This window comes from Symphalangus syndactylus, chromosome 17 (assembly GCF_028878055.3).
Source record: "Symphalangus syndactylus isolate Jambi chromosome 17, NHGRI_mSymSyn1-v2.1_pri, whole genome shotgun sequence".
NCBI classification, from domain to species: domain Eukaryota; kingdom Metazoa; phylum Chordata; class Mammalia; order Primates; family Hylobatidae; genus Symphalangus; species Symphalangus syndactylus.
Window position 1 is genome coordinate 86,647,410 of NC_072439.2, and position 13,745 is coordinate 86,661,154.

At 40.3% G+C, this 13,745-nt stretch overlaps 1 protein-coding gene across 6 annotated transcripts in view; it reads left to right on the forward strand.

The window, feature by feature from the left end:
- Positions 1-13,745, forward strand: part of VPS8 (VPS8 subunit of CORVET complex) — a 237,310-nt gene that overhangs the window by 134,519 nt on the left and 89,046 nt on the right. For all 6 annotated transcript variants that reach the window (XM_063621917.1, XM_063621919.1, XM_063621915.1 and 3 more), the window contains one exon: positions 12,735-12,882. In XM_063621917.1, the coding sequence (XP_063477987.1) occupies positions 12,735-12,882 (148 nt within the window). The remainder of the gene's footprint in view (positions 1-12,734; positions 12,883-13,745) is intronic.

Below are 13,745 nucleotides of genomic sequence, written 5' to 3' on the forward strand. Positions count from 1 at the left end.
GTCAGTGTTTCTGTGGATATTTTTGAAGGGACATTTTAAGATATTGACACTCAGTATTGAAATAGCATATTTCAAAGTTAACATACAAAATTAGGAGATTATGTATGTTCATGAACTTTGACATATTAAAAAAAATACCTACTTCAGTGAGTGCCTACAGTGGCCAAGGTGATTGTTAATTTGGCCTGGCGTACCCCTAGATCTTATATCTTTGGTTAGTATTTTGCTAACAACTCAAATTCAACCTTTTAAATTGTAACACATCATCACCTCCTAATCACCAGTCAGCTCCTCTCTCTCTCTCTCTCTCTCTCTATATATATATATATATATATATTTATTACATATATATATTTCTTTACTCCTTTAATCAGTACTTAACCTATAATGAAATTGTTATTTATACTCACTTTTTCCAACCTAAACCTCTTCTCTCTTAACAATTAATATCATAAACTCATTTGTTTTATGTAGCAATTTACTGAGTAACTACAGCTTACCAAGCACTTGACAGGCATGGGAGATAAAATGATGAATAAGACAGGGCCCTGCCTTCAGAGAATTTACATTCTAATGGAGAAAGATAGGCAAAAGCAGGTAATTATGTATAAGTATCTTAAATAAAATCCTGAGAGTGATGATCAAGTTTTCACTTTCCTTTATCCATTCCCACTCCACCTTGTCACCACACTGCACAGAAACAGTTACCAAAATCTATAAACTCTACCTCTTCTCTATCTCTTATATGTGATTTTTCTTCTTGTCTTTACCCCTACTGCCCTGGTTTAGGCACTTAACATCCCCCCTCTGGTTTCTTTTGCTGGTTTCCCAACTGTAATCTCCCAACAGGCTCTTCCTGCTACACAGAAAAACCAATTCAGTGAGACCACAATATTACAGTAGAGAAAGAGATTAATTAACACAGAACTAGCCACATGGGAGGACTGGTGTAATAACTTATTACTTAAGTCAGTTTCCTGGACAACTCAGAGGCTAGGGCTTTTATGGATAATTTGGTGGGCAAGGAGCTAGGGAATGGGCACTGCTGACTGGTTGGAGATGAAATCATAGTAGTGTGGAAAATGGTCCTTGTGTGTTGAGTCTGCCTCAGTGGGGGCCACAGGACCACTTTAGTCATGAGTCCCAGGTCTGGTTGGAGTCAGAAGATGGCCAGAATGCCAAAGTCTGAAAACATCTCCAGAGACCAATCTTAGGTTCTACAATAGTGGTGTTATCTATAGGAGCAGTTGGGGAAGTCACAAATCTCATGATGTCTGGCCATATGACTCCTTGAGCAGCAAGGGATTATAGAAAGGCAAGCTAGGTTACAATGGCTGGCTATCATTTAGCTACACCTATATTTTGGCAGAATTCAGGCTCTTCCCATAATCCCGATCTTGTAGTCTTTATTAGTCTTACAAAGGTGGTTTTGGTCCCTGAGCATGGAGAGGGTTAATTTTAGGGGGATTGTTATCATCCTTGCGTCAAAGTTAAACTGTAAATTAAATTCCACTCATAATTAGCTTGGCCTGTGCCCAGGAATGAGCGAGGACAGCCAGCCTATGAGGCTTGTCACAAGACGGAGTCAGCCATGCTAGATTTCTCTCACCGTCATCATCTTTGAGGTGGCAGCTTCATAACCAGCCTGGCTTTTCCGTTTTTGAACAGGCAGATAATGATAATGTTCTCTGCCACTTTCTTAAAGCTCTTTCAGTTCCCATTACGTAAGGTGAAATCCAGTTTTCCTGGTATACAGGGCCGTTCTTGATACAAAAGGACTCAGCCCACCTGGCCAGCAGCATTTTCTTCCATCTTCCCATGTCTCTTCTCTCCTTTATTCCTGAGCAGTGCTGACCTATGTGTTCGTAAGGTACACTACACATTGCCATTCTTCCCTTCACATACCTGTTCCTCCCTCCTCATCCACATTGTTTTCTTGAGAGCAGTTTACTTATATGTAGTAATAGCTGTAAAGTCATTTTAGGGAAAAAAACATTTTTTTTTCCTTTTCAGGTTCCTGGTTTAGACACTCTACTGAAAACAAAACTCAGATTAACAAAAGAAAAACAAACAGAAGCCTTTTTTTTTTTTTTTTTTTGAGACGGAGTCTCGCTCTTTCGCCCAGGCCAGACTGCAGTGGCGCTATCTCGGCTCACTGCAAGCTCCCGGGTTCACGCCATTCTCCTGCCTCAGCCTCCCGAGTAGATGGGACTACAGGCGCCCACCACCACGCCCGGCTAATTTTTTGTATTTTTAGTAGAGATGGGGTTTCACCATGTTAGCCAGGATGGTCTCGATCTCCTGACCTCGTGATCCGCCCGCCTCAGCCTCCCAAAGTGCTGGGATTACAGGCGTGAGCCACCGCACCCGGCCTAGAAGCTTATTAATGTGTGATGTACCCATCATGTGGGACAGGCCTCAGTTCAAAAGTATCTCTCTCAAGGCAGTGGCTTAGGGGCTTTGCTTAAACAGTTTTAACAAAAAGCCTTAAATCTTACATAGTGACAAGACAGGAAAGGGCAGTTCCAGCCTTGTAAAAGGTGGAAACGTGTGGAGAGATAGTAAAATCTGTTCCCAGATTCCACTGGTACCTGCTGGTGCCTTCTCTAGGCCAGTAAGCAAGTGCTGTCTCCAGTAAAGAATGTTATGTCCTGCCATCAGGCAGATAGAGGCAGGGGCAGAGAGGTTCCCCGCATTTTCATTGTCTTTAACAATCCTCAATATTTTGGGGAGACGTATTTGATTGTTCGGTGCCCCCTTTGAAACTTTTAGAAAGTTTCACATATTAAAAGCTAGGTGGGTAGCTCTGGAGAGATTTTGGGTTAGAGGTTTTGACATAACAGTTTGGCAGAGGGGAGAAAATCATAGATCAAAACAAGTGGAAAGGAACAAATTTGGGTACATTGTCCCATATCTTATTGAAACAATCTTTTAGTCCTGAGAATTACTCTGTTCAGTTGATCAGTTGTATCTTATTTCAGGAGGTGATGTTGTGGACAGGTTTTGTTTTTTTTTTTTAATCAAAATTAACTCTATGGTATAGACAAACATATTTAGCAAGAGGCATGTCTATGGGAGCAAAAGAAAAACAAAGTTTAATGTTTGGAGCAGTCTGTTAGCGAGTTTAATTCTGGAGCACAGTCAGCTGAGAAGATTTTTATATTTGTTTTCAAAATATCTGCAGTTGGAGTAAAAGTAAACTGGTAATTTTGACAGATTTTTCTGGATTGCTGTTTGCATCAAAATTTCAGTGAACTTTTTTCCATAAATAATTTGTATGATTTCTTCGAAGTTTATATCAAGTTGTGTAACTTTAGCTTGCAGGGCTTCAGGGAAAGCACACTTTAAAACTTAATGATTTCAAGTCAGAAAGGTAGGAGAAAAATTAGAAACATAAGTCTGGGAGTCATAGCCAGATAGTGGAGGAAACTAAAAATTCAGGATTTAGACCAGGTAATAAAAAAAACTCAAAAATATTCGACAGGTCTAGAATCTAATAACAGATGTGCTGTAGTTTTCTTCTGAAACATAAGTTTTCTCTTTATAATTACCCCCATTCTTACTAAAGATATTTACAGTAATTACACTAATTTAATTATTAAAAGCAGTTTTAGCCTTATTATACTTGGCCTGATCATTTGCATAAAGTGCAACAAGAATAGTGATTGGCCATATAGGCTCTTTTTGTTTTAATCTGCTTTGTTGGAATTTATTATAAGAAACCTTAGAGTATACCTTTAAAAGACTCTTCAGGCCAGGAATTCAAGACCAGCCTGGGCAACATAGTGAGACTCCATCTCTAAAAAAAATAAAAATGAAAAATTAGCCAGGCATAGTAGTCACACCTATAATCCCAGCTATTCAGGAGACTGAGGCAGAAGGATTGCTTGAGCTAAGGAGTTTAAAGTTAAACAGTGAGCTGTGATCACGCCACTGCCATTGCACTACAGCCTGGATGACAGAGGGAGACCTGTCTCCAAAAAACAAAAAAGCCTTTTCAGGGTAGCCATGGACTTTACCAATAGTAAATCAGTGGCCAGCATAGTAATCAGATTTTACCAGTAATACTTGGGTGAATTCATTTTTGCTTGGAGTCCCCAGAATATTCTGAGGTTCCTGGGCCTGTCAGAAAGTGACATTCTTTACTTACTGCAAGGCTGGGAACCATGTAGGCATGGCACCAGGCCAGTTCTTCTAAGGGCTTTAATGGCCCCTTAAAGTTAACCTTAGTTTCTTAAAGTAGTCTGAAAATACGACATCCCAGCCTGCATAGAATTAGAATAATTCAAATAACATTTATACCTGATGTGATTATAGAGCTGAATTATTCTTTCTGTCCCTGAAATCATTAGGCTCTTATTTCTATGAGCTTATAAAGCTCATTTTTCCTTCCTATGTAGGAGAACAATATGTACTTTCTTTTCATGACTATCAGAGAAATAACAAATTTTATTAAAATTTGAAAGATTAGGCTGGGTGAGGTGGCTCACACCTGTAACCTCAGCACTTTAGGAGGCTGAGATGGGCAGATTGCTTGAGCCGAGGAGTTCAAGACCAGTCTGGGCAACACAGTGAAGCCCTATCTCTATAAAAATTAGCAGGGCATGGTGGTGCACACCTGTAGTCCCAGCTACTTGGGAGGCTGAGGTGAGAGAATTGCTTGAGCCGGGGAGGTCAAGGCTGCAGTGAGCCATGATCATGCCACTGCACTCCAGCCTGGCCAACGGAGTGAGAGTCTGTCTTAAAAAAAAAAAAAAAGATTTGAAAAATTACATTTTGGCATTTGATTATTAGTCAAACCAGGAAAGTGGAAAGTGACCAAATCCCCTACAGCTAGCTGTCTTAGATATGCTGTTACATTAACTTGATGTGTCAGAATCTTTGCTGTCAGGCAATGATGAACTTGCCTGCATTGTTCTGTGCCTCTTAAAAGTTTATGAGGGATTATGGCTGTTCCTATATGCGGAAATACCGTTAGCTCTGTGGATCGTGGCAGTCGTGATGGGGAGCAAAGAGACCAAGGATGCACTGGATTCCTTCTTACCAGAGGAAAGTTTCTGTCTCAGTCAATGCTTGTCAAGTTTGTAGAGACCATTGTGTTTGTTTGTATGTTACAGTTTCATACAGATTTTATAGATATTGTCTTTGCTACCTGTAATAATCACATTTAATGTATTTTTCAGGCAGATTGGAACATTCACTTATGTTTTGCTTAGTTGGCACAGGATTACATTTGGCATTTTTAACTCGGAATGCGTATGGAAAGCTGAAAGTTCAGCTTAAGGCTTTGTGATTTGAATGACAACTATAGGGAAAATAGGGGTTTTTGTTGTTGTTGTTGTTTGTTGCTATTGTTGTTGTTTTTTAACTGAGACAGAGTCTCTCACTGTGTTGCCCAGGCTGGAGTGCAGTGGTGTGATTTCGGCTCCCTGCAACCCCTGCCTCCCGAGTTCAAGTGATTCTTCTGCATTTGTCTCCCGAGTAACTGGGATTACAGGTACGCACCACCATGCCTGACTAATATTTTGTGTTTTTAGTAGAGATGGGGTTTCACCATGTTGCCCAGGCTGGTTTCAAACTCCTGGCCTCAAGTAATCCACCCACCTCAGCCTCCCAAAGTGCTGGGATTACAGGCATGAGCGGCCACACCCAGCAGTTTTGTTTTTTTTTTTTTTTTTTTTTTTTTACTCTAGCTTGTTGTGGGTGATATATTTGCATTCTCAGTCTAAAAGGTACTGGGTAGTCAAAAGGGGGCCACCACATCTAAGGACTGGATATATGGGATAGAGCAGAGAATTTAAGCAGACAGGATTTAGGCTAAGCCGAAGTGGACCTAAATTGTAAAAACAATACGTGAAGGAGGTTGTGAAATCCTCTTCCTTAGAGAAATGAAAGATTAGTCTAGACTGGCCTATTTAGATAGTTTTTAGAGTGAGGGGGTGGGACTAGACTAGCCTTTAAAAAAATTCCAACACAATGTGTATTTTCTTTGTCAAATATTAGGAAGTCAAAATTTGAATTTTATTTATTTTTTAATTTTTATTTTACTTTAAGTTCTGGGATACGTGTGCAGAATGTGCAGGTTTGTTACATAGGTATACGTGTGCCGTGGTGGTTTGCTGAACCTATTGACCCATCCTCTAAGTTCCCTCCCCTCGCCCCCCACCCCCCAACAGGCCCTGGTGTGTGTTCTTCCCCTCCCTGTGTCCATGTGTTCTCATCGTTCAACTCCCTCTTATGAGTGAGAACATCTGATGTTTGGTTTTCTGTTCCTGTGTTAGTTTGTTAAGCATGATGGCTTCCAGCTTCATCCATGTCCCTGCAAAGGACATGATCTCATTCCTTTTTATGGCCGCATAGTATTGCATGGTATATTTGTACCACATTTTCTTTATCCACTCTATCATTGATGGGCATTTGGGTTGGTTCCATGACTTAGCTATTGTAAATAGTGCTGCAATAAACATATGTGTGCCTATGTCTTTATAGTAGAATGATTCATATTCCTTTGGGTATATACCCAATAATGGAATTGCTGGGTCAGATGGTATTTCTGGTTCTAGCTCCTTGAGGAATTGCCATACTGTCTTCCACAATGGTTGAACTAATTTACAGAATTTGAATTTTTGAATAATTTTAATGGGGGCTAGACATGGTGGCTCACACCTGTAATCCCAGCACTTTAGGAGGCTGAGGCACATGGATTGCTTGAGCCCAAGAGTTCAAGACCAGCCTAGGCAACATGGTGAGACCCCATCTTTACAAAAAAATCAAAAATTAGCCAGGCGTAGTGCCCCACACCTATAGTCTCAGTTACTCAGGAAGCAGAAGTGGGAGGATCACTGGAGCCCAGGAGGCAGAGATTGCAGTGAGTTGAAATTATACCACTTTACTCCAGACGACAGAGTGAGGCTGTCTAAAAAAAAAAAAAGAATTTGATATATGTTTTTCAAAACTGATATATATTTTTCGTCTTCCCTAGAAATGGTTCAGTTTACAGAGTTGTAATTTGAAATGATTTTCACAATTTGAGTAAGGGTGGATATGTGCTCCAACCTGAATTCTGTAGTAGGCAGGGTTTGTGTGTATGTTTCACAAGGCACACACATGCTTTCTTCTAAAACTGACAAAAGAAAGCAGTGGGTATATTGCAAAGCAGATAGTTAATAGAAGACTAACAGATAGCTTTGGGAAATGGATATAGCAAATTTATGTGCAAGACTGATAAGCAACAGTCGGAAATGGATGTAAATCATTAATGCTCCAGCTAACTTATTAAAGTTTTGATTATATTGATGTGGCCTGAACATTTCCCATCAGACACATTATTTCTCTCACAATGAATCCATCAAAATCTATTCATCTGGGTGATTTGCTTGGTTTGATGCATATTCACAACTTTGTTTCTCGTAAATGGTTGTGTCAATAAATTTTCTGGAAAGAAGTACTATTGTTCATACTTATGTCTAGTCTGAATTTGCTCCATCGTCTTGCATTTATAAGACATATTAACAGAAGTCTGATGTAAATGAAATACCAACAATTTGGCATAAAACACAACCTACAATTTGGCATAAACCTCTGGAAAGCACACTGGCTCATCTGAATATGGGGAAACATTGGTTAACATTCCCATTTTCTTTTACCTAATAGTGTTCTCTTGAGACACAACCTTGATCCCTCTGATAATAAGATAAATCAGTCTGCGTTGGTGATGTATGTGGGGATTTTTCCCCACACACCAATCAAGCAGTTCTCTAGTGGGCACCAACTGGGTAGCCTACAATTTCACTCATTTCTGACACTATGTATCTGGAGTTACTGTCAGATCCTTGCCAACTGAAGAATCACAAGGTTCATAAATTTTGAAAGGAGAGCTTTATTTCAGATAAAGAGTTGCAGCCTGCAAGGTGGCCATTCTACAGGCTGGGAAGTGTAGCCTCTGGCAGAAGCTGAAAACAAGCAGTTCAAGGGAGGGGTAAAAGGAACAGTAATTTATGCTGAGTAGCTAAGTGTATATATTCAGTAACCTATAGGAAGAGTCATGAATATTTATGAAAGGAGAAATAAGCACATGCACAATCGAGCTTCATGCCTTTTCGTGGGACCCATGTTCAAAATATGGCAGCATTACCACAATCCAAAGGGGCAGTTTTCAGCCCTCTGACGTCAAAAGGTGAAGCAGATGACACGGAAACCCTCACTGCATGTCCTCTGCCATTTGGCAAAACAGTTGTGGAGGTGGTGGTTAGTGTTTAGGAAAGGATGTGTTGTGAAACTGGTGAGCTATCACATTGAAACAGCAAAGGTGGAGGAGGAGTCTGGTCACAACCTCAGACAGTTGGCTAAAGGCAATGAAAGAATGAGCCATCTATTTTTTGTTTTCCAGAGCTGGTTTCTTTTTACTCCTTAGGAAAGAATTCTGGTTAAAGGTTAATAAGGAAGGGGCATACTGAGGCATGTCTGCCCTGCCATCCTGTCATGGCTGGGAACTCAATTTTTAAGGTAGAGTCTGTTACCAAACTGAACCTGGGTCCACTTACCTGGTGCAGTAAAGCCAAACACCCACATTGAGGTTTGCAGTGAGAGAACGGAGGGCATTTCTTTGCAGGGCACCAAGCAAGGAGAATCGGCAGCTCATGCTTAAGACCAGACATCCCTGATGGCTTACAGGAAGAGTTTTTAAAGACAGGGGAACGTTTCAGGAAAGCAGAAATTACAGGCCAAATTGCAAATCACTACATGGAGGTTTTATACATTGATTTCGCTCAAAAAGGTGGGATATCTTGAAGTGGGGGTCCTATATGGCATAGGTGGATTCAGAGATTCTTTGATTTGCAATTGGTTAAGGAAGCAAGGCTTTGCCTAAGAACTTGGGGTCGGCAGAAGGAATATTAAGGTTTGGCTTGTGGGCGTGACTCTCTCCAGACCCTTTAGGAAGCTATCTAGAGCAAACAACAGCAGACAGAGCTCAGTCCTCAGGGGCCCCCTTATCTGAGTTCTGCATGACAGTGGTTGGCATTTTCCATCTGGTTGTGGTACAGGTTTGAGAAAAACAACTCAGGGACATATGTTAAGATGTTATCTTTAATTTCTACAGGGAATCAAACATCTTGTCGCTCTAACCTACTTGGGTGGCTATTGTTGTAAGCTGTTTCTTTGTTATCAGGTTACTCATTTACTTCTAAAGACTAGCTAGATGCGTGGAATTTCCCTTGAAGAGATTCAAGATTTTTCTTTATTTTCATGCTTGAAAGAGGGGAAGGTGTGTGGCAGGCCCCTAAGAGAGGCCCCTGCTGCATCTCAGTTTTATTAAGTTGGTTGGAGAGCTTAGGATTTTCCTTTTATTTCTCTTCCCACAGGCTTAGTCCCACAAAACTAGCCCCTACTTCAGGTACTGAGCATAAGCCCCAGGCTATAACCTGTGCTTCTGAGCAACTATGACTTTAAATCAGGATACCCTTGACCCTCCTCCCCAGATTCGATTAATTTGCTAGAGCAGCTCACACAATTCAGGGAAAACCTTACTTACATTTACTGGTTTATAATAAGGGATATTACAAAGGATATAGGGGAACAGCCAGATAGAAGAAGAAATGCACAGGGCGAGCTATGTGGGAAGGGCCAGGGAACTTCCATGCCCTCTTGGCGCACACTGCCCTCCGGGACCCTCCACATGTTCAGCGATCCAGAAACTCCCTGAACTTAGTCCTTGGGGTTTTTATGGAGCCTTTATTATGTAGACGTGATTGATTACATCGTTGGCCATTGGTGATCAAGTCAACCTTCAGCCCCTCTTCCCTCTCCAGAGGTGTCAGGGCTGGGGTGGGACTGAAAGTTCCAACCCTCTAATCATGTGGTTGGCTCTCCTGGCAACCAGCCCTTATCCTGAGGCTGTCCAGGAGACCCCAGCCCTCAGTCATCTCACTAGCATGGAAGAAGATAACACTTTGGAAAGCTTGACGATTTTAGGAGCTGTGTGCTTATTATATCACAATATTATATTCCCACATAGAGAACTGCCGTGTCCCTAGATTATCATGTGCTGCTTCTAATTTCTCCATGTAGGACTTTCTGATAGGATTTATTCCTAATTATCTCTGAGTTTATAGCCCTAGTCCTTGTAGTTTTCAGCCCTCTATTCTACGTTTTTGTGGGCGAAAGATTACCTAGGTGCCAAGGCAAGAGACTGAAGGCACAAACTATTTCAGTGTAATAAAGAAAATAGTTAAAATAAGAATAATCATAATGCAAATTAGATACAGAGATGATCATAGACAATTATCAATCATTATTATAAACATTAATCATTAGCTTTTAGTATTACTCTTTGTTGCATTACTAATATAACCTAGGAATAACCGGCGGGTATAGGGTCAGGTGTTGAAGGGACATTGTGAGAAGTGACCTAGAAGGCAAGAGGTGAGCCTTCTGTGACGCCCGCATGAATAAGGGCCACTTGAGGGCTCTTTGGTCAAGTGGTAACGCCAGTGTCTGGGAAGGCACCCGTTACTTAGCAGACCGCGAAAGGGAGTCTCCTTTCCTTGGAGGAGTCAGGGAACACTCTGCTCCACCAGCTTCTTGTGGAAGGCTGGATATTATCTAGGCCTGCCCGCAGTCATCCAGAGGCCTAAACCCCTCCCTGTGGTGCTGTGCTGCTTCGATGGTCACTCTCCTTGTCCACTTTCATGTTCCTCCTGTACTCCTGGTTCCTCTTCGAAGTTCGTAGTAGATAGCAGTAGAAGAAATAGTGAAAGTCTTAAAGTCTTTGATCTTTCTTGTAAGTGCATAGAAGAACCATGATCATGTGACTTGCTTCACCTTATCACTTAGAAGATTCATCCTCCTTACCCTGCCCCCACTTGTCTTGTATGCAATAAATATCAGCACGCCCAGCCGTTTGAGGCCACTGCCGGTCTCCACGTCTTGGTGGTAGTGGTCCCCCGGGCCCAGCTATTTTCTCTTTATCTCTTTGTCTTGTGTCTTTATTTATTAAATCTCGTGTCTCTGCACACGGGGAGAACACCTGCTAAGTCCCATAGGGCTGGACCCTACACGTTTTCTTCCTCTGTTTGAAGGCAGTCCAATGTACTGTCTACATTCATTTCAGTTCAATTCAATATATATTTACATCAGATTACTGAGCACTATTTATTTTGTCTTAATGATGGGTAAACAATTATGAATGCAATACCATGGACTTTACAATGTAGTTGGGGACACAGATACTTAAACAGATGATTTTCAAGTTGTGGGTAAGAACTAAGGTGGTGGTATACATAGGGAATAGCCAGTCACTGAACAAACTTCTGTATTAAAGGCAGTTATAAGATACAAAAAAAAAAAAAGAACACTCTTTCCTTGGAATTTATAGCCAATTTGAGGAGATACTGAATTAGCCCATCAGCAAGTATTGAAAGTTCCAAGCAGCAGTTTATCGTTTACCCACCTCTGGTCAGGACTGAGTATCACAAAGTTCTTAAATTAGAGAAAATGCCCTGTGTCTAAATACAGTCTCTTTTTCTTTAACCCAAGCTTCTTATTAGTAAAAGTAGAAGCACTACTTACTATCACTTATGAACAATTACAAAATCCAAATTGTTCTTTCTGGAGTCCAGAGAGTCCCACCCTGTGGCTATTGATGTACTACTGTACATGGTTACAAGTGTGCCTGGAGACTGTCTCAGCTCTTGGGACCACCAGAGTCCCTTGTGAGCAATCTTACTTCACTACAGTGGACCAAACAAATATCTTATTTTCTGTGTGCCACAATATGAGAAAAGCTGGAAACTGCTTCTTTAGACCATGTGCTTTAACCTTTCTTCAGAACTGGGCTAGTTTTCCGAGCAATCATTGTTGTATCTTATTAACCCTGTTCCAGTTATTTATATAATAATGAGCTTTAGTTCAGGAATTCTGAAGAGAAGATAGGACTCTCAGAAGGAACTAACTTCTTTTGAAGCTAGAGAGAGGATGATTCTTAGGTCTCCAATGAACAGTTGGTTTCCTAAGTAGCTACTTTCCACCATCAGTAATTGAGTGCTTGAGTGCCCAGCATGATGCAATTAATACTCTACTTCCAAAACTTTTGTGTAGGCATTATGAATAGCAGGCTATGTGAGTAGCTGGTGTACTAGGCAAATGAACCCATAAATATTGTGTATTTTAGTATTACTCCTGTATTTATTATACAATAACCAAAAAAATTAGTCCTCACTATGTGCAAGACATTGATTAGCTTCAAAAATTTACTACTGAGAAGATACCTGGTACCTACTCCTCACAGAATTTATAGTGTTTTAGAGAAGGTAGATAATTAAACAAGTCATTGCAATGTGATATGATTGATGCTATGAAGAACATAAAGAAGAAACACTGAGATTGGAAGATGGTTATATATAGTTACTTAGAGATCAAAGTATTAGGACTAAATTGGGTGGCTCTTGTTTCTTTTAGAATAAAACACAACTTTTGGTATGATTTAGAAGAGTTTCAACTGAATGTTACTTCCTTAATTATTCAACATAACCTCAGTAATATTGCAACTTACAATGCCTCTTATGTAATGTACAGTTTGCTCAAGTAACCTAAATAGCATTGAGACTTTCAATTCATATTTTTATCTGACCAGCAGGTAGTCCTAGTTTTAATGTAATGTGCTTTTTACTGGTAGCTTTTAATTATAGATGTGATTAAATAATGCTACAATTGAGTATTCTCTTTTGTGTTTTTAGGGAAGGTATTCATATAAATCAAGAATTACTGCAAATATCTCCTTGTATCACAGAGCAGTTCATTGAGCTGTTGTGTCAGTTCAGCCCAACCCAAGTTATAGAGACTCTGCAAGTCCTTGAGTGCTACCGTCTGGAAGAAACTATTCAGGTGAGACGAACAATGTAGAAGAGACAAGAGTAAACTCTTCTTAACATTCTCCATTTGACAGATGATCAAAGAAAAGGGGAAAAAATATATAATTTCTTTTTTAAACCTTATAAATTCTTAGTTGAGACACACTCCTGAAAACAAAAGTCAGATTAACAAAAGAAAAACAAAAAGAGGTTTATTGATATGTGCTATTCCCATCATGTAGGAGAGACCTCAGTTCAAAAGTATCTTTCTCAAGGCAGTGGCTTAGGGGCTTTGCTTAAACAGTATTTTAACAAAGAGCCTTAAATCTTACATAGTGACAAGATAGGAGAGAGCAGTTCCAGCCTAGTAAAAGGTGGGAACATGTATGGGAAGATAGTCAACTGTGTTTCCAGATTCCTCCCGTGCTTGCTGGTGTCTTCTCCAGGCCAATAAGCAAGTGCTATCCAGTAAAGAATGTATGTCCTACCATCAGGCAGATAGAGGCGGGAGCAGAGGATTCCCCTGCATTTTCATTGTCTTTAACTTAACAATCCTCAGTATGTGGGGGAAACTTATTTTGGTTTTGTTCGGTGCCCCCTTTGAAACTTTACTTTTAGAAAGTTTCACATATTAAATGCCAGGTAGGTAACTGTGGAGAGATTTGTGTTAGTGGTTTTGACATAATAGATTGGCAGAGGGGAGAAAATCATAGATTGGAACAAATGGAAAGGAACAAATTCGGGTACATTGTCCCATGTCTTATTGAAACAATCTCTTGGTTGTGAAAATGGGTCAGTTTAGTTAAATAGTTGCATCTCATTTTAGGAGGTGGTGGTGTTGTAAGTGTGTTTCTGACAAAGTCAGGTATAGGCACATAGGCATTTAATAAAAGACAT